The sequence below is a fragment of the Oncorhynchus nerka genome, linkage group LG8 (genome assembly GCF_034236695.1).
Source record: "Oncorhynchus nerka isolate Pitt River linkage group LG8, Oner_Uvic_2.0, whole genome shotgun sequence".
Classification (NCBI taxonomy): domain Eukaryota; kingdom Metazoa; phylum Chordata; class Actinopteri; order Salmoniformes; family Salmonidae; genus Oncorhynchus; species Oncorhynchus nerka.
This window is the reverse complement of record NC_088403.1, coordinates 34992182-35013823: the sequence shown is the minus strand read 5'-3', so window position 1 is coordinate 35013823 and position 21642 is coordinate 34992182. Positions and strand designations below refer to the sequence as shown.

Below are 21642 nucleotides of genomic sequence, written 5' to 3'. Positions count from 1 at the left end.
CAGTCATGTCTAGGTGTTGATGATAGATGTTTAACATTTCCGGAGTGTGATTTTATAATTCTTTCTGCCATATGTAAACAGCATGTGAGCCAATTTCATCTGGCAGAGAAAGGGCTTCTCTCGCTCTCGCTCTCTCTCTCTCTCTCTCTCTCTCTCTCCCTCCCTTCCTCCCTCACTCCCTGTCTCTCCCTCCCTCCCCTCTCTCTCTCTCTCTCTCTCTCTCTCTCTCTCTCTCTCTCTCTCTCTCTCTCTCCCTTCATGCGCATAAGCAGCGTTAATGCATAGTGTTAAACCTGGCCTCCTAGTTAATTCACTCCAAAGGTAATCTGATGTTGATTTTGTCAACTTTAATTACGGCTTCTAGGAACACTCCACATCGCCTGCCTCTACTTCAGATTGATATTATGAATATGCAAATGGCCTAGTAATTTGCCGAGAAGTGGGTATTTCAGTTGAGCACACACTAGACAGGTCAATTCTACTGACGCCTTGCTTTTCTTTTTTTCAACCGCCTCTTCAAGGGTGCTTTAGACAAACTGTATTTATCCTTGATCATGGCTCTGTATGAATTATCACAAAAATGGATCTCTGGCGTACTGTAAGCCATGTCAGAGGGTGTCGCTGAAAATATTGGACAATATTTCTTGACAGATTTTGGCTAATTTAATAGCTTTTATTAATATTTTCAGATGTTATGGTTGGTTGTTATCCCAAAGAAATCTAATGTTTAGCTTTTGTCTCTTTGTCTCTCTCTTCTGTTTTTCTCCCCCTCTCGTTGTCTCCCCCTCTCTTTGTCTCCCCCTCTGTCTCTCCCCCGTCCCTATCTCTCCCTGCTCTCTCCCCCTTGTCTCTCTCTCCCTATCCATGTTCTCTTCTCTCTCTTCCTCTCCAGGCCCTACAAGCAGCGAGGCAATTACTCTTACAACAGCCAGGCAGTGGCCTGAAATCTCCAAAGAACAACGACAAACAGCGTCCACTGCAGGTGAGCAGCATGGTCACTAATCTCTTAAATCCATCCATAATACATGCTGTCTCGGAAAGAAGATTTCCTCTGCTCCACAAGTGTGTTTGATTTGGCAATGCAATTCTGGAACCTGTCATTGGAATTCGCAAACCTGGGACAGCCTGTCCTCAAAGCAAAGCGAGCTGTTTTATACACAAGGAAACAAATCGATTTGTCAGCCTCTGTTTTTCCAACGTTCGGTGGTCAAATCTCCACACATTGTCTTATTTTTATATCTTTCACCAGATGTAATAGAATTAGGGTGGGGGTTAAAGACGATAAAGTATTCTGAAGCATTTTTTTTCTTTGTGTGAAGATAAAAGTTGTTGTATGGAATGAAACGCAACGATATGAAGCGCAACACTTTTCCACAATTGATCCATACTATCGCAACGCCACCAGGTCCAGAGGTGACTTGCATGCACAACGCGTCCGATTGAATCCAGGGGTTGTTCAAGGCAACTCATTTTAACTAGCTGTCATTTCAACTCCTCAACGCTCATTTTGCCTTATCGATTCATAGCCACCGTCTATTTTGGTTGTCAGCGGTTTGCATGAAGGGCAGAGTCACACGGCATCATCTGCTCCTGTCTTCCTTCACTCCTCCCTTTATTCTCTCCTTTATCCCGGTTTATTCCTTCTCTCCATCCACAGTCACACGGGGGGGGGGATCTATCACTCTGCTCATTTAGTCAACAATGAGACGGTTATTTGCTCTGCTAGCTTCACGGTTACGTAAGCCCCTTGACATCTGCGACTGCTTCTCAAGTTTTCGTTTTCTTTTTTTGTTTTTTTTGCGGGGAGGGTTCAAATTGAAGTGCGAGAGTGTGTGCCCTCCACTCGGCTAATAAGTGCTATCAAGGAGCACTGGTTTACCTCATTACTAGCCCTGTGCATTTAATGAGAGATGGGGAAAATTGGCTTTAACCTCATCGTTAACATTTTTCGCAGAGTCTTAACAATGGCGACACCTTCGATTGGAGTCACACTCCTGTGTACCTCATTACATGGTGGCGAAAAGATAAAGGTGCAAGCGACGTCCTCACACTTTCTTTTTCATTGAGATCATTCAAGTCGAGGACATGTGCCCGTGTCGTAGAAGTGTTAATATTACCAGGCTCGTTCATTCAAGGATCATTTTTCTTTCGTGTTTCACGCAAAGAAATTAGCATTGCTGGCAGTTTGACGATTTGAATTGTTTATCAAACAAAAGCACTCTATTCTCTACTTCTATACAGTATTGTTAGGTCCATAGCGTTTCACCAGTTGGGCGAACACTGCATACAGAAAATGATGGGTTTCACAACCCAGTGAGTGATCTGTAAATTGCTGTACTTGTGCAATACCTGTGAGGAGTGGGGAATAGTATTGGATGGGGGGGTAAGTCTCTGTGATAGCGCCAGCAGCAGGTCCATGACCGATCCACGGGCTCTAATAACAGCAGAGAATGGTAAATATTGAATATTTACATTTGCTTACTCCCATCCTCTCCTCGTGTTAGCGATATGAATCAATATGAATCGGGGGCCGTGTGAGCAGCGTGTAGTGACTCTAGTTAATCCGTCTGTTGATCCGGCCTTTATTGACGTCTTCACCTCTTTGTTTTAAGTTGTCCGGACAGAAAGTCTTTGTAGAGCGGTAGTAGGCTAGCCCGTTGTGATCAGGTGTATATCAACTCGACACCACGTTGCTTTGATTGTTGCTTCAGCTGTGCGGTTTTATTTCCAGAGTCCGCCATTTTGACTTGTCTTTCTATTGTTAATAATGAATATTTGGATCGCACGATAAGTAGTACAGTATGTATGCTGTACGCGATAATGTAACTTTTCAGGGCCCACGTCACCCAAGAGATTCGTAATAACACTGTCAAATGTTCATATGGAACACTTTTATGGGACTGTTTCGACGATCTTCCAATTGAGTTTACCCAACAATCTAGCTTTTATTTACCTGGATTACAAGGCCAAAAAGCTCCATGTCTTCCACGCTTCAATAGCACCTGTCGTGATTGAGTCACCAGCAAAACTAACTGCATGTGTTCCTCTGCAGGAATCAGAGAAATTGATCCCCTTGTCTTATTAAAGCGGCTAGAAACATGGAATGGATTAATATGAGTGTGACAGGCCTGCTTACTGCTTATACACTTCTAAGTCACTGATAAATCCCAGCCTTTTCCGGTATTTAAGAGCAGGGAAGACAAATACACTGTCGATTATTTAGTACACAAGCATATAAACGCATCAGCTCGCAATTTTAATTACTTGTATTAACGGCTAAAGGCTCGCGCCTGACTAATTCTATCCGGTGGTTCATCGCGGTGTTGACGCGGCGACACAAGCTGCTTTTCCACATTTGCGTAATGTGACAGGTCTATCATTACCCGGTAAGCCCATGGGAGCGCTCAATAAACACCTATTTCTCCCAGTAAATCCCCTCGCCTTCACCATGCTGCTTACAAGGATTTCCCAAGGCACACAACACCCTCTCGTCTCTGTTCTACTGTTATACCCTCCCTCTCACTGTGGCAATATCTGTCTCCCCGAACTCATTTATACACTGACATTTAGGATACAAATAAAGAGACGGGCGAGATGACGAATAGGGAAGAGAGGATTACCGAGGCCTTTGCAGTCTGACAATTGTTCTCCCGAACCAAATCACCATCTCAAGTTGTCAGACGCCGTCGATAAGGCCCTTGTTAGTTTGTTTGTTTTCTATTGTCTGATTCCCTCCTCCCTTGATGTGGGCTGGGCCCTGGCCGGCTTAGCGATCCACCTGGGACGTATGTGCCTTTAACACGCTGGGTACACCACAAAGCCTGGCACGGTGACACGTGTATTAACGTGTGCGCTGAACAACGATGGCGCCGCGCCGTCTGGTAGGCACGTTAGGTGTTTTCGGGGGGGAGAGGGTTGAGTAAACAGCTGTATATGGGCTGGATCAGCGTGTACATGTCAGGGAGTGAAGGGCTGCCATGGCGGTAGGACATGTCACATTGATGAACACAGCATAAAGAAGGTGGGGGGTGATCAGCTGACCTCCTCTGAAGACCGTTGGAAAGGGTTGACCAAGCCCAACACACACACACACACACACACACACGGTGTGAGAGGCGCATTAACGAGGTGATCGCACCACACTGTAGATTAACAAAGGAGGTCTTCACTCTGTGTGTCAAAGACACCCCGTGGTGGAGTAGCTAGCTAGGCCCTCCATGCCTCTTCAGATTATGCAACCCAGACAATAGATCAGTGCCCGAGGTTAAAATTGGATTTGCCCCTCAGCTCTATTAGCATAAAAGACATAGGAAGACTCTCTAGCCCCTCCCTCGTTGACTTTCCCTGAATCTCTAGTAGTTGACGGTTAACCATCAGCCATGCAAAACCCGAGCCGTGACAGGTGTTTTCGAAAGCAGTTTCTCTTTAATGCAATGTTGCCAAGGAGTGCGCCAAACAACACTATGTTGTGTTTTTAAGGCAGTTTAACGGTAATGGCACCAAGTATCATGCCACCAAATCCACCTGGTACGAACATACAGTACAGTGGTTGAACTCTGAACTGTGTAAAATGACTGACTGTTCCAGGTTGGCTGTCCGTTGGTTTTATGGATGAGAGGAGCTGTATTATAAATATGATGTTGGCTCTTGCCTTTCTACGTGGTTTAGTGACTCCAGATCTGCCTCCCAATCAGACTGTGGGCACTGGGCCATCTTGAGGGTGTCACTGCTTTAAAGGTCGCCGCCATACATCTCATCACAGTGAAATATCCCTACGCCACTTTCCTTAACATTCATCTGACTATAGTCCCCCATCTGGAACACGGAACACTGAGAAAAGGCTACAGAGACATTGGTGGATAAGGTAGGAAACGCAGGCTGAGGATGTTATTTTACATTTACATGTATTAATATCTATCTGCTCTGCATTCCCCCTGGTAGTGGTAGGATCTCAAAATAGGAGAGAGAAAAAATTATCACAGCGGAAAAACATTTTGTTATTATTCATGAAGAAACCTTCTGTTGACTCTTGGAAGAAGGAGGAGAGAAAAAAAAGTGTCAGCACATTTTTACTCAAACACCCTCGGTGACTGCATGCTTTTGTAAAAAGAAAACAAGATTTTATTCCCCCCCCCCCCATCTGTGTTAGTTACACACACCTACAGGACAAGATTGCTAAATTGCGAGGACAGAGGAGGTTCATCATTGTGATGCAAAAGAAGTTGAAATATAACCCCAAGGCAAGCGGCGGCAGAGGAGAAAAAACATGAAGAAAGTGCTACATCCCCAGACCTTTGATGTAGCAGCAACAAATGTACCTTCTGACAGAAGATGCATGGAAGCAATAAGCGAGTTATACCAGACCCTTACACACGCAATCTGATTATTCTGGCCCGGGTGTTAATTGGATACTACCTGGCAGATCTGATACGAGTAGCAGCCCTGGTGGTGGGAAGCCTTTCCAAGTGATGAACTATAATTCACTGAGCTGCTTGAAGCACTTGTAATTTAGAGCGTGTCATTTGATGAAGCGGCTGATCCAGTGGTCTCTGTAGTACCTGGGACATCACAAGGCAGACTTGCTGTTCCCTCCAAGAGTACCAGCTACTACGGCACACACCAAGACAACTGGTAGGAGACCCGTTCGGAAATACCAACTGGGAAAGACAGTACAGTGTGCTAGTGTGATAATACAGTGTGTCTGCTCCTCTCCACTAGCCACTGGAGGCTGTAAACACTATTATAGACACTGTTGTAGTGACATACTACAGTACAGTACAGCACAGTACATGTCCTCCGCTTTATCAATGAAAAGGGAATCAGGGTTATCTACACAGAGATAGATATGTTTTGAAGGACCCCTGAGCCTACCATAACCCCCCCCCCCCCCAACTGTTTTATTAGATGACTTCATGCCATTGGTGTCTTTATGTTTTGATAGATTGCATGTCCCATACTGTGTTGATTTGGGAAAACATTTTCTCTAGTCCTGACAATCTGGAGTAGTGATCTCCTAATCCGAAGTGTGTGTGTGTGTGTGTGTGTGTGTGTGTGTGTGTGTGTGTGTGTGTGTGTGTGTGTGTGTGTGTGTGTGTGTGAAAAAGAGCAAGAGCCATTACATTATGTGTAACACTATGCCCACTTCTCTGAGAAGTTCTGAAAAGTTAGCAACGCTTGCAGGTAGGGAAGGGGCCTGGGAGGAAGCCTTGGTGGTCTGGCTGTGAAGTAGCCCCCTATCAATAAGAGCCGTGCCACCATTGGCAGTAATTGGTTAGTAAATGAGCAGTGTCAGCTGAAAGGGACTGGAGGGGTCAGAAGTTCAGCAGCTCAGAGGGAGTCTGTAGTTTGGGGCCCATGGCCCCTGGGGAGTCCGGGATTGAGATGAATTAGTGGGGGACACTGGAGGAATTTCATCCTCTCTCTCTCTCTCTCTCTCTCAATCGTCTCTCTATCTCTCTCTCTCTTCTCTGGGCTGAAATGGGTCTAACACCTTAATTAACACTGAAGCTTGTCTCTGCCAAGCAGCTCAAGTAATTACCACCTTACGCCCCTCCATTTCTCATTTTATTTATCTTAACAGTATCTGTAGCAGCACTGAGACCGTTTAGCTCGTGCTGAAAAGACCCTAACGTTATTCACTCCATTCACTCTCCCATCTCCGGCCCTGTTTATGCCTCAGTCCCACATCTAATCGGGAACTTCCCCCACTTATTACCGCTAAGTGAATTCTACCGAAATTGAGAGAAATTCACGTCTTTTTTTCACCCCTTAATTGTTTAAGTTTGAACTCTGACACTGTGGGATATCTCCTACTCCGGCCTTTAGTGTAATTTGATTTGGTCATAAATCCATTGTCCTAACGATAAGCCCAATTGCGTATAATCGCCGAAGGTGCATTCATCTGCCCATTGGTCCGGTTCGATGCAGAGAGCCACCGAGCGGCGGTGAGTTTTTAATCGCACAATTCTCAGTCAAATCAAACAAAATACGAGGCCTCTCACCGGAAATAAAACGCAACTGCTGCCTTGGCGGAGTCTAGAGGTACCTGATCACTCCTCTCCGGAGAAGAAGTTGACCTTTTGCAGCCGTGAAGAGGTTTGTTTCGTTCTCTGGCACGGAGTGTGACGAGCGAGAGAGAGCACCTTAATGATGTGCTTGTTCTTGTGAGGGGCAGCCAATGTTTTCTCATCAGGATCCAATTTAAAGGTCCTTTGTTCTGCACTCAGACTTTGGACCTAAGCAGCAAACCACATGTCCTCCAAAGTTCAAGTTGATAGTCATCGTCTTTCCTGTGTGCCTTCCTCAGCTTTCTTAAAGGAAAGGAAATAAACAAATAGGGAGCAAACAGAGAGCGCCCGAGACCGCTTTGATTGCCATGATGTGTATTGTTTTGTTTAGAATCATGTTAACCCACATACCAATGACATGATGTGTTACTTTTTGAGGATTTGGAGTAGGATCATTTTGGAACACGCCCATTTGGGAACAATTTGCACATACACAGAGGTAGCAAAACTGTACTTCAAATCTATGATACTCTCCCACTTAACATACTGCTTGACTAGTTGGGCCCAAGCTTGCTGTACAACATTAAAACCCATTCAGTCTGTCTACAAACTGGCTCTCAAAGTGCTTGATGGAAAGCCCAATAGCCATCATCACAAAGGCCAATCAGACTCGTGAACAAAAATCCCTAGGTGTGTATTGCCGCTTTCCATGTTTTCTGTAGCTCGTGAGGTGCGGAAACACTGTTGTTTTTATGTATTTTGTTTTGTTGCTTTTTGCGCTATTGCTCTGTCTACGTGCTACGTGTTGCTTGTTCTATGTTTCTCTGTCTGCGTGCTACGTGTTGCTTGTTCTATGTTTCTCTGTCTGCATGCTACGTGTTGCTTGTTCTATGTTTCTCTGTCTGCATGCTACGTGTTGCTTGTTCTATGTTTCTCTGTCTGCGTGCTACGTGTTGCTTGTTCTATGTTTCTCTGTCTGCATGCTACGTGTTGCTTGTTCTATGTTTCTCTGTCTGCATGCTGCGTGTTGCTTGCTCTATGTTCTCTGTCTGGATGCTACGTGTTGCTTGTTATATGTTGCTCTGTCTGCGTGCTACGTGTTGCTTGTTCTATGTTTCTCTGTCTGCATGCTGCGTGTTGCTTGCTCTATGTTCTCTGTCTGGATGCTACGTGTTGCTTGTTATATGTTGCTCTGTCTGCATGCTACGTGTTGCTCATTGTTTGTCTGTATTGTTATTGTAATTGTTTTCAATAACCTGCCCAGGGACTGCGGTTGAAAATTAGCCGGCTGGCTAAAACCGTCACTTTTACTGAAGCGTTGATTAATGTGCACTGGCCCTGTAAAAATAAACTCAAAACTCCAAATATATATATTTTGAAACATCCATTTCTGTTCTTTTCCGTCCTCCCCAGTTACCAACCTCAAATGTAGCCAATTTTCAAATCATTTAAGAATAGATTGGTAATGTAGTTCCTTTGGCAGACAGAGGAGCTACTGTAGCTAGCTAGCCTAGCGTTGTTGGATATCATGGTGGTTGTCTGATCCTGTGTGTGAGAGGACCGTTCATTGTCTGCCCGTGTTTATGACGGCGACGGTCCCTGTAAATGCTCATTAATTTTGTCCCTTCGTGGCAAAATCATTTCGAGGAGAAGCAATTCAGCCTCTGTTCCTTTCAATTCACTGCTCTTGTCAATCAACCGGCCCGGGCTGCGGTATCCTGCGGAATGGAGGTGTTATATTCCGGCAATTATCATGTCATATACTCGAAAATGTAAATGAACGTGTGTAAAATTAAATTTATGGGTTGTCAGTGAAGAATAAGAACCAGGAGAGCAATTACTTATCGTCTTTCATCTTGGAGGCTCTGATACGTCAAGCAGAAAAGCGTGCAGTTAAATGCCTGGAATTAGCATTGTGCTGGGGCTTCAACAATGAACCGAGGGCCGGGGCCTTCCTCTCCTCCGCCTCGCCTGCCTCTCTTTTTGTTTGGGGAAGAGCGATGAAATGAAGATGATTATCATCCATCACTCGCTAGCTAAAAAGCTAATGAAAGCGGGAAAGCCACTTCCGTGACTTCATTTGTTGCCTGTTTTTCAATTTTCGGTTTTGAATCCCCTCGTTTTCCTTGTCAGGATGTGTAGGCTTTTTCCCTGGCTTGTTGTTCAGATACAGTATTATCCCCATCCTGTACAACTGGACTACTAATGCATGTATACGCACCCCTTACAGAACACATGGTGTTTAGTGGTGTAGTGATTCATTATATGATATTGTATGGTTATGTCTTTTCACTATTTACATGTTTACATTTTTTTTTAAACAGACTCACACCAGGTTCCCCTTTCGTCAACCCCATTAACCGCAGGATCCTCATTCAAGCAGCCAATTAATGGGTTTTAATGAAAGCATTGTCATCCTGTCCACCACAATTCAACGGGGTGGCCCCCAGGGTAATTGCAAGTCTCCGATGTATCTTAAGGTTTAATAACACTGAAGGTGGAAGCACAGCGCGTTTAGTTACGTGCAGATGTTTCATTTGTGACTTGTGTTGCTTTGTTCGGCCCCTTTCTTTTGTGTCTGCTTAACGAAGTGCGGAAGAGAGTGAGGCTACTGCTATACCACAACAGCCTTCACACACACACACGCACGCATGCACGCACACACACACACACACAGAAACACACACACAGAAACACACACACACACACGCTCGCACACACACACACACGCGCGTGCGCACGCACGCACAAACACGCACACGCGCGCGCGCGCACACACACACACACACACACACACACACACTCTCTCTCTAAGACCCTAATGAACAATGGTGTCCAGTCTAGGATTTGTTTGAATACGAATGTGGCGGTGCGGCGGGGAGGAGGAGGAGGAGGATGGGGCTGGGGATGGAGTTTGACCTTCAGCTGTGATTTTCAGTTCATCAGGATTAGTCAAGCTGGGCGATCAGGAGCGCTAATGCATAATGACTTCTAAAATGAAAAATGTGTAGTGACCATGCAAATGTCTCAGCTAATCAAAGAGGGGAACCTGGGCCGAGGAGAGGAGGGAAGAGCAAAACAAGGACGTGTCAAGGCCTGAGAGATGGGGGGGGGGGGGGGGGGGGTTACAAGGAGAGATGTATGGAAAGTAATCAAGCAGCTTGATTAGACAGCAGCGTTTCACGTTAGGGGGACAGGAGGGTCTTATTGGCCCTTTTTGTCATGCCGTCGTAGTATACTTTCATAGCGACTATGTGCTAAACGATGTCGCAATTAGCGAGGGCTATGGAATGGCCTACTTCCTAAAAGATTCAGTATAGTCCCATTCTTTAAAGATGCCCGCAAGAGGTTTAATCAGTCTTATGTTAGCATAAGATACTGTTTGGTAGACTATTCTGCATCTGCAATGGTTGGATGTGTCATATCATAGCCTGTATAATAGAATATTAAAATGCTCAAAGCCCTTACAGTCAAATAACACTTTCAGATTAAACCGTGGCCCCAACAGGTGAAAGTGAAAGACTCTGGGGAGAGTTTCAAATTCCTCCGTTCAGCCGCTTTGAGTTTTTGTTCCAAACTTCACTGCGGCATAGAAGAGTAAACAAACTCGTTCCAGCGTTTGTTTTCATTCCATTCCATTGTAAAAAATACAAATAAATTAAATACCAGGCATGAAGAATTGAAAAAAAAAGGGAAATAAACATTAGAGCTACATTCCCCTGTTGCTATGTGCTCATGCAGGCAATCAAAGTGAGAAGCAATGAAAAGTTGGATCTGTCTTGCTTTGTTATTGATCTGTGGTGTTAGAAAGTCACTCTCTACTGTCTTACAAGACTTTGGCTGAGAACAATCGGTCTTTGTTTTGTTTTGGGGAAGTTCTCTCTAGCAGTCTTGACAGCAGCTAGTAGTTGAATGATTCTTATCACCTGAAAAAAATGTCATACGTTTTTCAAAAGGACACGTCAGTCAGGAGAAAGAATTGAACCTCTGGCTGCTTTTCGTGAGAATGAAGAAGTAGCAGAAGTTCTGTGCTCCGCAGAAAGGCAGCTGGTAATTCCACTCTATAAACAGAATTGTCTACTAGCACCAATCGCTCTTTTCCTCTCGGAGAAAGCTTCTCTAAGAATCATCTCCCTCTCTGTCTCTCCAAGGCTCTTTCTGAGTGATCTCCAACCCCAGGGTCTGTCTGGGTGCTTGCATGCTGATTGTGCATACCAAGTGTCCACTTCAACTGTGTTATTTTAATCAACTTTGGAGTTGTGCATTTTCCTGCTGTTTCACAATGGCCACCACTGATAGGCATGCCTAAGGCGGTTCAAGGGTTCAGCTAATTAGGGTATACGTCTATTTAAATCCCTCTCTTCTCCCAGCGGGCGGACTGTCAAAAATAAGGCAAGGAAACACAAAGGCACAGCACCCATCCATCCTTCAGCACAGAGTGCCACAGCACAAGGGTGACGGGAGACATGCTTTCTCTACCTTTTGGTCCCCAATTACCATGCTCCCAGTGGGCTCTGAGGCCAGACCTGATGAATTCTCTCTCTCTCTCTCTCTCTCTCTCTCTCTCTCTCTCTCCCTCTCTCTCTCTCTCTCTCTCTCTCTCTCTCTCTCTCTCTCTCACCCACCCTCCAGGTGCCGGTGTCGGTGGCCATGATGAGTCCCCAGGTGATCACCCCCCAGCAGATGCAGCAGATCCTCCAGCAGCAGGTCCTATCCCCTCAGCAGCTCCAGGCCCTGCTCCAACAGCAGCAGGCTGTGATGCTGCAGCAGGTACCTAACATATACACACACACCTAGTAGATACACACAGAGAGACACGCACAGTAACACACCCACCCACAGTACACACACACATAGTTACATAGTCATACGCGCACAGTTACATGCATATGGTCACATAATGCCTGCACCCATTGAACCACACACACACACACACACACACACACACACACTGCCTGTGTAGCACTGTATTCACAATACACTTAATGTACAGTACATCTACGCCCGCTGCGCCCTTGACACAGTTATAAAAGAGAGACTAGAAGTGACGCACTTGACCACGTCACAACCAATTACCTGTATCCCTCCGAGGGTCTATTTCCTGGGAGCCCTCGGGAAAGGTAAAAGGTGTCAGGATAGAGACATAGTTACTGTAGTTATGAGGAAGTCAATGAAAGAGGGGTGGAGCCAGTACAGGAAGTGAGACAGGCTGGGTTATATGTGGAAGGAGCTGACTTGTAATTTCATCATTACTTCCTAGATAGACTACAGTGAGGAAAGCTTTAAGTAGGGAATTATTGTTTCATTAACTACCCTCTTTAGTGGAATTTATGAATGAATGAAGTTTCAGGAAGATGTCCCATGCAGGCTAGAAACTGATTTTATATTCCTTATAAGACTTTTATTGACCCTACTGTACCTCCTCTATCTTCAGGAGTCACTGAGAGTCGCATAGACAGCAGAGAGTGGATGTTATGTGTGATGTGTGTTAAACGCCTTTCGTTTAGAGTGATGAATCCGTTCCTTTGAGTGTGCTGCATTCACTTTAAAGCATTTCAGTGCCTGTCAAGACATCAGACCAAAAACTGTATACTAGTTAATATGATTAATTGTGCCCCCTCCAGTACTGTGCGAGGCCATTTAAAGTCCATATGGAGAAGACATGGCGGGAGAGCGAGACTACAGTATGTGTCCCCCCCCCCTCCCCCCCCCTCCCCATGCTAGAAAATGAATCAGATTATGTATGGCACTTCAAATATGTGTTGTACGTAACCAACATGTGTCGGTGTTGTCGTGGCACCTCATTTTCAACAACAGCGGCAACAACAAAAACCACACAAAAAAACAACCACAAACAAAATTACAACGTGTCAGAACCTTGGCGAGTGCTCTTTTTGCCGCTCTAGTATGGAACCAGATTCCTCGTTAGCTTTACAAACACATTGCTACAGTGTTATGCCATGTGATCAATATACTCTGTCTCGGTAAATCGAGGCTTTCCACTGCCCAAAACGACACACACCGTACCAATGAAACCAACAGCAAAATTTTTTTTAAAAAAGCATTTGCCAATGTCTATTTACATAGCCAGAAGATAATATGGACATTCTCCTAGGTTACCTGGAATATTTTTTTTTAATCATCCATCTCTCTTTCTTCCCCTCATAGCAACATCTGCAGGAGTTTTATAAGAAACAACAGGAGCAGCTACACCTACAGCTTTTACAACAGCAGCACCCTGGAAAGCAAGCAAAAGAGGTGGGTATCTGTTTCAGACCCGGAATGGCCTGACAGTGGAAGTGGGAGGGAATGTGCGTCTAGATGATGTCTGTTCTGGCTGTCTCACTCAGTTCGGTCTTCAGGTTAGCAGCCGTGGTTTGGGGGGAAACCTTCCCGTGTTCCTGGGATTCCACAGACCAAGCTAGCTAATCCAAAGCCAGTGTTCTCTAATGTTAGCTAATGGTTCACCCAGTGTTACGGTGTGTGCCTTTGATGGACAAAGCACTGACACTTGTTACCTGCCGCTGGGGGAGACTTGGGGAGAAATGACGGGGGGGGGGGGGTTCTCTCCCTCCTTCTAAAACATGTAAATGGATGGACGTGACGTTAAATAGCTCAAAAGCCCGGTTTGAGCCGAGAGAGAGGACCGAGTCACAGGGTCTGCTGATTAATGAACTGCTTCTGTGGGTTTGGGCCGAGTGCGAGGAGCAGAAAAGTTAGAGTGTGACGCGCTCATAAATCACACTGACAGCCCGCCAGTCTACCGGGCGAGGCTCGCAGTCTGTCACAGGAGCCGAACATCGTAGCACGCCGCGCGCCGCGCCGGGGCCAAATCTAAACAACACTTGGGGAAGCAGTTAAATTGATCAGGAAAAGGTATCGCAGGAAACGGTATCGCAGGCACCTTTTCCCAGACACATCTCTCTACCTCTCTCCCTCTCACTCTATCCCCTCCTCCCTCTCTCCCTCTCACTCTATCCCCTCCTCCCTCCCTCCATCTCGCTCTCTCTCTCTGTCCCTTCAAGCGGCCCATTATGTGGACCGTACAGGAAGCTGCTGCTGACCTCCCGGAGGCTTTGTTTCTGTTTGGATTTGTGAATAGAATTTTCAGCCCTCCGTCGCCATCAAATATGGAATAGAAATCGCTCCCTTATTTCTCCAGAGACGGCGGGTCCAATCCACATGACTTGCTCCATTATGCAGTCTGTTTTCCAGTGAGCGCATCACAAGTTTTGCCTGCCCCACCCCCCCCCATCCCACCCCCCAGGCTAGAAAGGAAAGGGTCTTCCGCTGCAGCTTGTCTCTCTGTGAAGTGTGACGTCCTCCACATATATCCTCAGGAGTGTCTCTCCACAACTCGATGGCCACCTTGGTCTTGTGATTCTTGTCAAGAAAAGCAAAACATTCATCCTAGACTCTCCTATGATAACAAGCCTTTCCTTGAGCGAATTAAAACCAATTGCAATGGAATCTGATAGCAGAAAGATAGTGGAGGAAAAAGAGAGGCGGACAGAGAGAGAGAGTGAGAGAGAGAGAGACAGAAAGAGAATACGAGAGGAGGGAGAGAGCGATGTGGAGCTAACAGAGCCAGTTGTATGATAGCTCCAGTACCTCCCATGTTTCCTAATAGACCACCAGAGATCTCATCAACAGCCCACTGAGGACTAAACATGTTTAGCTGTGGAAAAGAGATGCCATTAAACTGGTAATGAAGTCATGCTCAGTTCTTGGCATGTTTGCTGTTATAGAAACGGATTATACCATGGTGATACACAGTTACCTGTCTTGATCGACATCTGCAATAACATCAGCTTCTAGTTCTGATTTACTGTTGTATTTGTGTCTGTGGGATAGTACTGTCATGATTAAGCCACAAAAGTCTGGGCGTTTCCCCCCCCCCCTGTTTTTCTGTGGTTGCTTTGGCAGTTGTTTCTTGTTGTTGTTGTTGTTATTGTTTAGCTCGGGCTGTCTGGCTGGCCCAGTGGTAAACAGGGTTGGGCGGCCCCATAAGCTGTAATAGGGGGGGGGGGGGGGGGGGATTGCCCAGGGCTTAATATCATACAGAAAACTCATCTCATCGCAGTCTGGAGGGGAGAGTGCAGTCTATCAGCCCAGTGTGCCTAGCTATGCCTCGTTCAGCAAGAGGAGGAGACAGAACAGAACAGGAACTAGGCATAAAAAGGAGGCGAGGAAAAAGAGAGAAAGGAGAGAGGAAGAGAGACAGGCAGTAGTTAAGATCATGGAAGGAGCACCGGCAGCATCGGCAATGCAAGTATCCTCGTCGTCGGTGTTGGGCGCCCACTTTCTTGTTAATTTGTGTAATTTGTGCTCCTTTCCTCCTCCACTCCTCCTCCTCCTCCTGCTCCTATTCACTATAGCAACAGCAGCAGCAGCAGCATCAGCAGCAGCTCGCCGCCCAGCAGCTCGTCTTCCAGCAGCAACTCCTCCAGATGCAACAGCTCCAGCAGCAGCAGCACCTGCTCAACATGCAGCGCCAAGGCCTGCTCTCCCTGCCCCCGGCCCCAGGACAGGCAGCCCTCCCCGGGCAGACCATGCCACCAGGTAAAGGGGTGGCTGAAGGGAGAGGAGGGGGAGAGGAGGGGGAAAAGGAGAGGGCCTGGGGCTTCTGGGGCTGGGGGGCTGTAGCGCACGTGACTGCCGGCGGCCACACCACTCTATCTATCTCTCTCGCTCTCTTCCCTTTTTGTTTCTACCTCTTTCGCTCTCCCTCAGCTCTGCCTGTCTCTCTGTCTCTTCCCGTTGTCTGTGAGTGGTTTTTTCTTCTCTCCCTCTATTCCCTCGCTCCCTGCTCACCCCTCCCTCTCTGGGTTGTTGTTGTTGTTGTTGTTGTTGTTTACTGCCTGTCTCAGAGTAGGCAGCGAAGAAAAGAGACAAGAGGAGCCGCTTCCATTTTCTCTCGCCTCGCCAAGAAGTAAACACGTTTACCAAAATGGCAGGGGATAAAAACAACAACAACAACAACAACAAGAAACAAAACGAAGGGGGGTTAATTACCAGTGTGGGGCTGAAACAAAAGAACAATGCTTCGTTTATCTAGCTAGATAATAGCATTTGTGCTAACTGAATTCTGCTTCCTCTATGAATGTAATCCAGAGGCAGCCAGTGTGGATCGATGCCCGTGGATCCCTGTAGATTTCATTGTAACACTGCATTCTTATTAAGCAGAACCGCTGACAAGAGATCATCCCAGTTAATCTCTCAGTGTAGCCGTGTGCCATTTGGTTAAAAGACTAAGCCTGAGAGGTGTGTCAACAAGTAAGTTAGAGATGTATGTAGGCAGTAAACAGGAGGAAGTTATTTGTGTTGGTTTGCGATGACTCTGTGTTTACGTAGTCTGCAGTACATCATCTCCGAGCCTAGTAGTGATTGTGTAAATGGATTGTAACTGTGTTGGTCCTCTGTTTCTCCCCTCTGCCAGCTGGACTGAGCCCAGCAGAGCTCCAGCAGTTGTGGAAGGACGTGACCGGCGGCGGCCACAACATGGAGGACAGCGGCATCAAACACGGCGGCGGCGGCCTGGACCTGACCACTACCAACTCTTCCTCGACTACCTCCTCTACCCCTTCCAAAGCGTCACCCCCCATCTCCCACCACTCCATCGCCAACGGCCAGTCTCCCGCACTCAATTCCAGAAGGGAGAGGGAGCGAGAGAGGGAACGGGAACGGGAGAGGTACGGAAAGTGAGCTACTCGTCCGCCACACGACTACACAACACATTGTAGACACAAAAGTTAGGACGACACAAAAAGCTTGTTGTCGGCTGGTAGTTGTTTGTTGTTTCAATGGCTTTTAATAATGTACAAATACATTTTATATCTGTCTATAGAAACTCCTGATCAAAGTATTTGCCCCCCCGTTTAGAAAATGAAAACAAAAAAAATACGTATTTGTTCCTGCCGGGTTGAACGTGATGTTTTGTTTGTTTGTTCAATAGTTTATTAGTGTCTTGGTAATATTCAAAAACCAGCCTCGGCCTCCCTAGGGACAGCGTAGGATGCTATTGAACACAGTTACTTACACCATATCAAAAGCAAGGAGACGAAGACACCGGCAGCAATACACAGCTGTGCGAGCCAGAAAGCGAAGGCAACCACCTCGTACATTAAGTATTTAGTGGCTCTATCTTTTGAAATTACCTCGCTGCTCCGCTTGTCATGTAAACAAAATACGTGACGCCAAGGTGGTACTTTAGAATGTTTGTCCTTGTGATGCCGCCTTTGTATGTGCTTCCGACTGTAAGAAAACAACTGTTCACATATGTCTATCTGGTTCTATGCATTATTCAAGGCTCTTTCCTGCGATATATTAAGAATGTGGCGCAGTGTAGCGGTGTGGAGAGACTTCGGTGGAGCTGGATGTGTTGCGTAATTGGTTTAAAGTAGATGCTATCTGCTACCGCCACTAAAAGGGGGCTTGAAAAAGAGATCTTTAGAAGGCAGACGTTCCCCTAGAAGAGAAACAAAAACAGGAGGAGGAGGGAGGGGAGAGAGAAAACACTTTTTTATCTGTTAGTGTCCCCCCGGGGGGGTGTGGCGTCTCGTAATGATCGAACACGGAGTATTGTCAAGGAGAGATGCTTACTAACACACAGTGGATCGATGGAGGGAAAGCCTGGCTGTAGAAACCGTGTGTGAGCTCTCACACACACACACAAAATCCCCCTCACACACACCGACACACAAACACACACACACACCCTCCAACCCGCCAAATACAGAAACAAGTGGAGCCGAAAGGTTAAACCGTCACTTTTAATAGGATGTGCTGTCTACTCGGGGTCATAACTTATTTGGGTGCCATTATCCAAGCAGAACCCCCTCTTGTCCTCAAAATAACATAAATTACGGAGAATATTATTCATCTCGTGATGAAAATTATATGGCCGTCTGGATTTTTCATGTTTACTTGAAAGCCCTCCGTTGATCGCTTTACAAGATGAAGAAATAGGGGTCGGGGAAAAAAAGAAAAGGAAATTGGTCCCTCTATGAATGGGTTAGTTGGATGGTTTTTCACGCGTTGCTTAGGGGTTTGTAATAACACTGGATCAATAATCAGATGTTAACCATATTGCTAGGCCACCCGCCGTCATCTTTTCTCCCTTCTGTTATTAGGAACACCTTAGTCCCTTTATAGTGCACTACCTTTAGCCTCATGGGCTCTGGCCAAAAGTAGTGCACTATATAGGGAGTAGGGTGCTATTTCAGATGCAGACAGTAACTTCCATCCTTGGCTTAATTAGGCTCCTTCCCTCCTCCTCCTCCTAGCATCCTTGGCAGTTGAACTATTCAATAGAACAGGGCTGAATTGACCTGCTTGTCACTGATTGTAACCTGACAGCCACCAGCAGCCTCAAGCCATTATGGCTTTTTTGATGAATCTGACGCCAGTCTACCCTTCTCTCTCTCCTTCTCTCTACCTCTGATCCTTCATTTTTTTTCTCTCTGTCTCTCTCTGTCTCTTTCTCCCTCTCTGCCTTTGTCTCTCTCTCTCGCTCTCTCTCTATCCATCCCCCCTCTCTCTTTCTCCCTGTTCTCTTTCCCTCTCCTCACCTCTCTCTCTCTCTCTCTCTCTCTCTCTCTCTCTCTCTCTCTCTCTCTCTCTCTCTCTCTCTCTCTCTCTCTCTCTCTCTCTCTCTCATCTCACTCTCTCTATCCATCGCTCCCTCGTTCTCTCTCCTTTTCTCCTACTGTCTCTCTCCTCTCTCTCTCTCTCTCTCTCTCTCTCTCTCTCTCTCTCTCTCTCTCTCTCTCTCGCTCTTCTCTCCTCAGCTCATTACATGAGGAAAGCGGAGCCTCCCACTCCCTCTATGGTCACGGGGTGTGCAAGTGGCCCGGCTGCGAGAGCGTCTGTGAGGACTTCGGACAGTTTTTGAAGTAGGTCTTATTCTGAGAATGTACTCTACAATGTGTCTTACTCACCTCCCCTTTCCTGTACTCACCGACCTCATATATCATCATGTCTTAGCTTACACCGTGAATTTACTTCATGACTGTGCATTACGTTACAGTCTCCTGTGTTAATTCAAAACAAAAAAAAACTACAAGCTCGATGACAGTTGCGTTTAACAACCACGGGCCAAGACAACGGCCCCCATGATATCCGATAAAGCTTCATGTCACCCAGCCAAGCGCCTCTCGTGCCTCTTTCCCACAGCAGAAACGTTGTCTTATGTTCCATGGTATAAAAGTTGCCATTCATCAACTAAGATGAGCTTAGCTGCTGTACATATTTTGTTTCTCAGTAATGAAGCTGCAGAGGCCTATTCTGGGTTATTTTCCACAGTACCAGAGCTGCTCTTAGCGAGCTTAATCGAGGTGGGCCCAACAAAGAGATAAACACGCTTGCATCTCAGTGGGGATATTTGAACGTGTAGATTGTATAGACTGTCAGGCGGCTGGCTACATTAACTCTAGATGTAATTGATCTCCGATTTACACCCAAATCTCCTCTTCAGCGCGCAGAGTTGCCTGATGGCTGGTGTGCCTGATGGCCTCAAAAACGAATGGCAACTTGTAAGGACGCGCAGGGGGCCCCACAATGGCTGCATTCAGTGTTGTCATGGCGCCTGCGGACGGACTGAATGAACTCTTCATGCTCCATCAACAATTTAGTTAATTAGCTCATTTGTAATTGGTCTGCTTTGTTGTCTGGGATGTTAGTGGGGGACATCAAAAGGGGTAGGTGTTCGCCAGTGCCGTAGATTACAGGTTATCACGTTGCCACTCTGGAGGAGCGAGGCTCTTTCTCTCTCTCTCTTCATTCGAAAAGAGAGAAAAGGGGGCCGAAGCGTTCATTGGAATATTCTAATTAGATTTGTAATTAACTGAGAAATAATGATCGCGTGGAGCGTTTTCACGGGTGTAAATGTTCATGTAAATCCCACACAAACTCTTTTGAAATTGGGATATTGTTCTATTTTGGGGAGGCGGCTTCTTCCTTTACATTACAGTGCTGTAACTCCATAACCGTGGTTCTGTGATGACATGGAAGCCCACTAGGGCCAAACCAGAGTTGTAAGATTTAGGTCAGGCAAAACAAAAGGCGGTAGCTTGGTTAATTATACAGCCGTCTGTAGCACCAGCATGTGCATTAGGGCTAATGTGTGTCTGTGCAAAGAGAAATGACTGAAAGCCAGACTGGCTTAATATACAAAACCTCTACAGTCCCCACAAGTGAGACAGACAAGACATTTCATGTGCATTATATCAACGCCTCTGTTCAACGGACAGGCCAACAATAGACGCACCTTTGAATTCATTATTTCCAGGTGTATTTATATGGATATGATGTGCTTATCCCTAGGGGAAGATGCACTGTGTGGAGCACCATGGTGGATGTCGCGAGCAAAGATTTGCTCGGGGAAAGGCAGTATAGTCAATACTATAAGGTTACATTATAAACTGGGTAGATTGAGCCCTCAATGCTGATTGGCTGACAGCCGTGGTACATCAGACCGTATACCATGGGTATGACAAAACATTTCTTTTTAGTGCTGTAATTATGTTGGTAAGCAGTTTATGATCGCAGTAAGGCACCTCTGGGGTTTGTGATATATGGCCAATATACCACGGCTGTGGTACAAGGGCTGTGTCCAGGCACTCCGCGCTGTGTCGTGCTTAGAACAGCCTTTAGCCGTGGTATACTGGCCATATACCACACCTCCCTTATTGCTTAAGTATATTCTGGTGGAGGCCCTGGAGCAGAGGAGAAGTTTACCTTGCAGCTTGAGAAAGATGTTGGCTGTGTGTGAGACTGCATGGCTATAGCAGATTAGTGGTCTATAGTCATGCACTCAGTTTGTCTTATTGAATCCACCCGTTACTATACATTGCCTTCCATGTAAACACGGCTAAGTATGTTTACTGTATGTGTCACGCTCTGACCTTAGTTCCTTTTTTATGTCTCTATTTTGGTTTGGTCGGGCGCGGGTTGTTTTTCTATGTTTACTTTTCTATGCGTTTGGCCAGAGGCAGCTGTCTATCGTTGTCTCTGATTGAGAACCATACTTAGGTAGCCTTTTCCCACCTGGTGTTTGTGGGTAGTTGTTTCCTGTTTTGTGTTTTCACCTTTCAGGACTGTTTCGATTTTTATTTCTTACATTCACTTTGTTATTTTGTATTTTCGTGTTCTGTGTTAATAAATGATCATGGACACTTTACCACGCTGCGTTTTGGTCTGATCCTTCCTACTCCTCATCCGATGAAGACGAAGATCGTTACAGAACCACCCACCACCAACGGACCAAGCAGCGTGGTAAGGAGGAGCAGAGGGTTCGGGACTCCTGGACTTGGAAGGAGATATTCGACGGTAAGGGACCCTGGAGTCAGGCTGGGGAATATCGCTGCCCGAAAGCTGAACTGGAGGCGGCGAAAGCAGAGAGGCGGCGATATAAGGTAAAGCAGCGCAGCAGGCACGAGAGGCAGTCCCACGCGAGGAGATTGGCGGAGCCAGGTGATAGACCTGAGTCAACTCCCTGTGCTTACCGGAAGCAGCGTAGTACTGGTCAGGCACCGTGTTATGCGGTGAAGCGCACAGTGTCTCCAGTGCGCGCTCATAGCCCGGAGCGCTATAGGCCAGCCCCCTGCAAGTGCCATGCGAGAGTAAGCATCCAGCC

General features: G+C 46.3%; 1 protein-coding gene across 8 annotated transcripts in view; it reads left to right on the top strand.

Annotated features, from left to right (window-relative positions):
* The window catches only part of LOC115133194 (forkhead box protein P2-like), a 116545-nt gene that overhangs the window by 68720 nt on the left and 26183 nt on the right, over positions 1-21642 (top strand). For 2 of the 8 annotated variants that reach the window (XM_065021734.1, XM_065021732.1), the window contains exons 5-11: positions 893-982; positions 11640-11777; positions 12632-12691; positions 13176-13265; positions 15386-15569; positions 16447-16699; positions 18797-18901. In XM_065021734.1, coding sequence (XP_064877806.1) covers positions 893-982; positions 11640-11777; positions 12632-12691; positions 13176-13265; positions 15386-15569; positions 16447-16699; positions 18797-18901 — 920 coding nt within the window. Of the gene's footprint in view, positions 1-892; positions 983-11639; positions 11778-12631; positions 12692-13175; positions 13266-15385; positions 15570-16446; positions 16709-18796; positions 18902-21642 lie in introns of all 8 variants that reach the window. The other 6 variants (XM_065021733.1, XM_065021731.1, XM_065021738.1 and 3 more) reach the window with 3 other exon arrangements.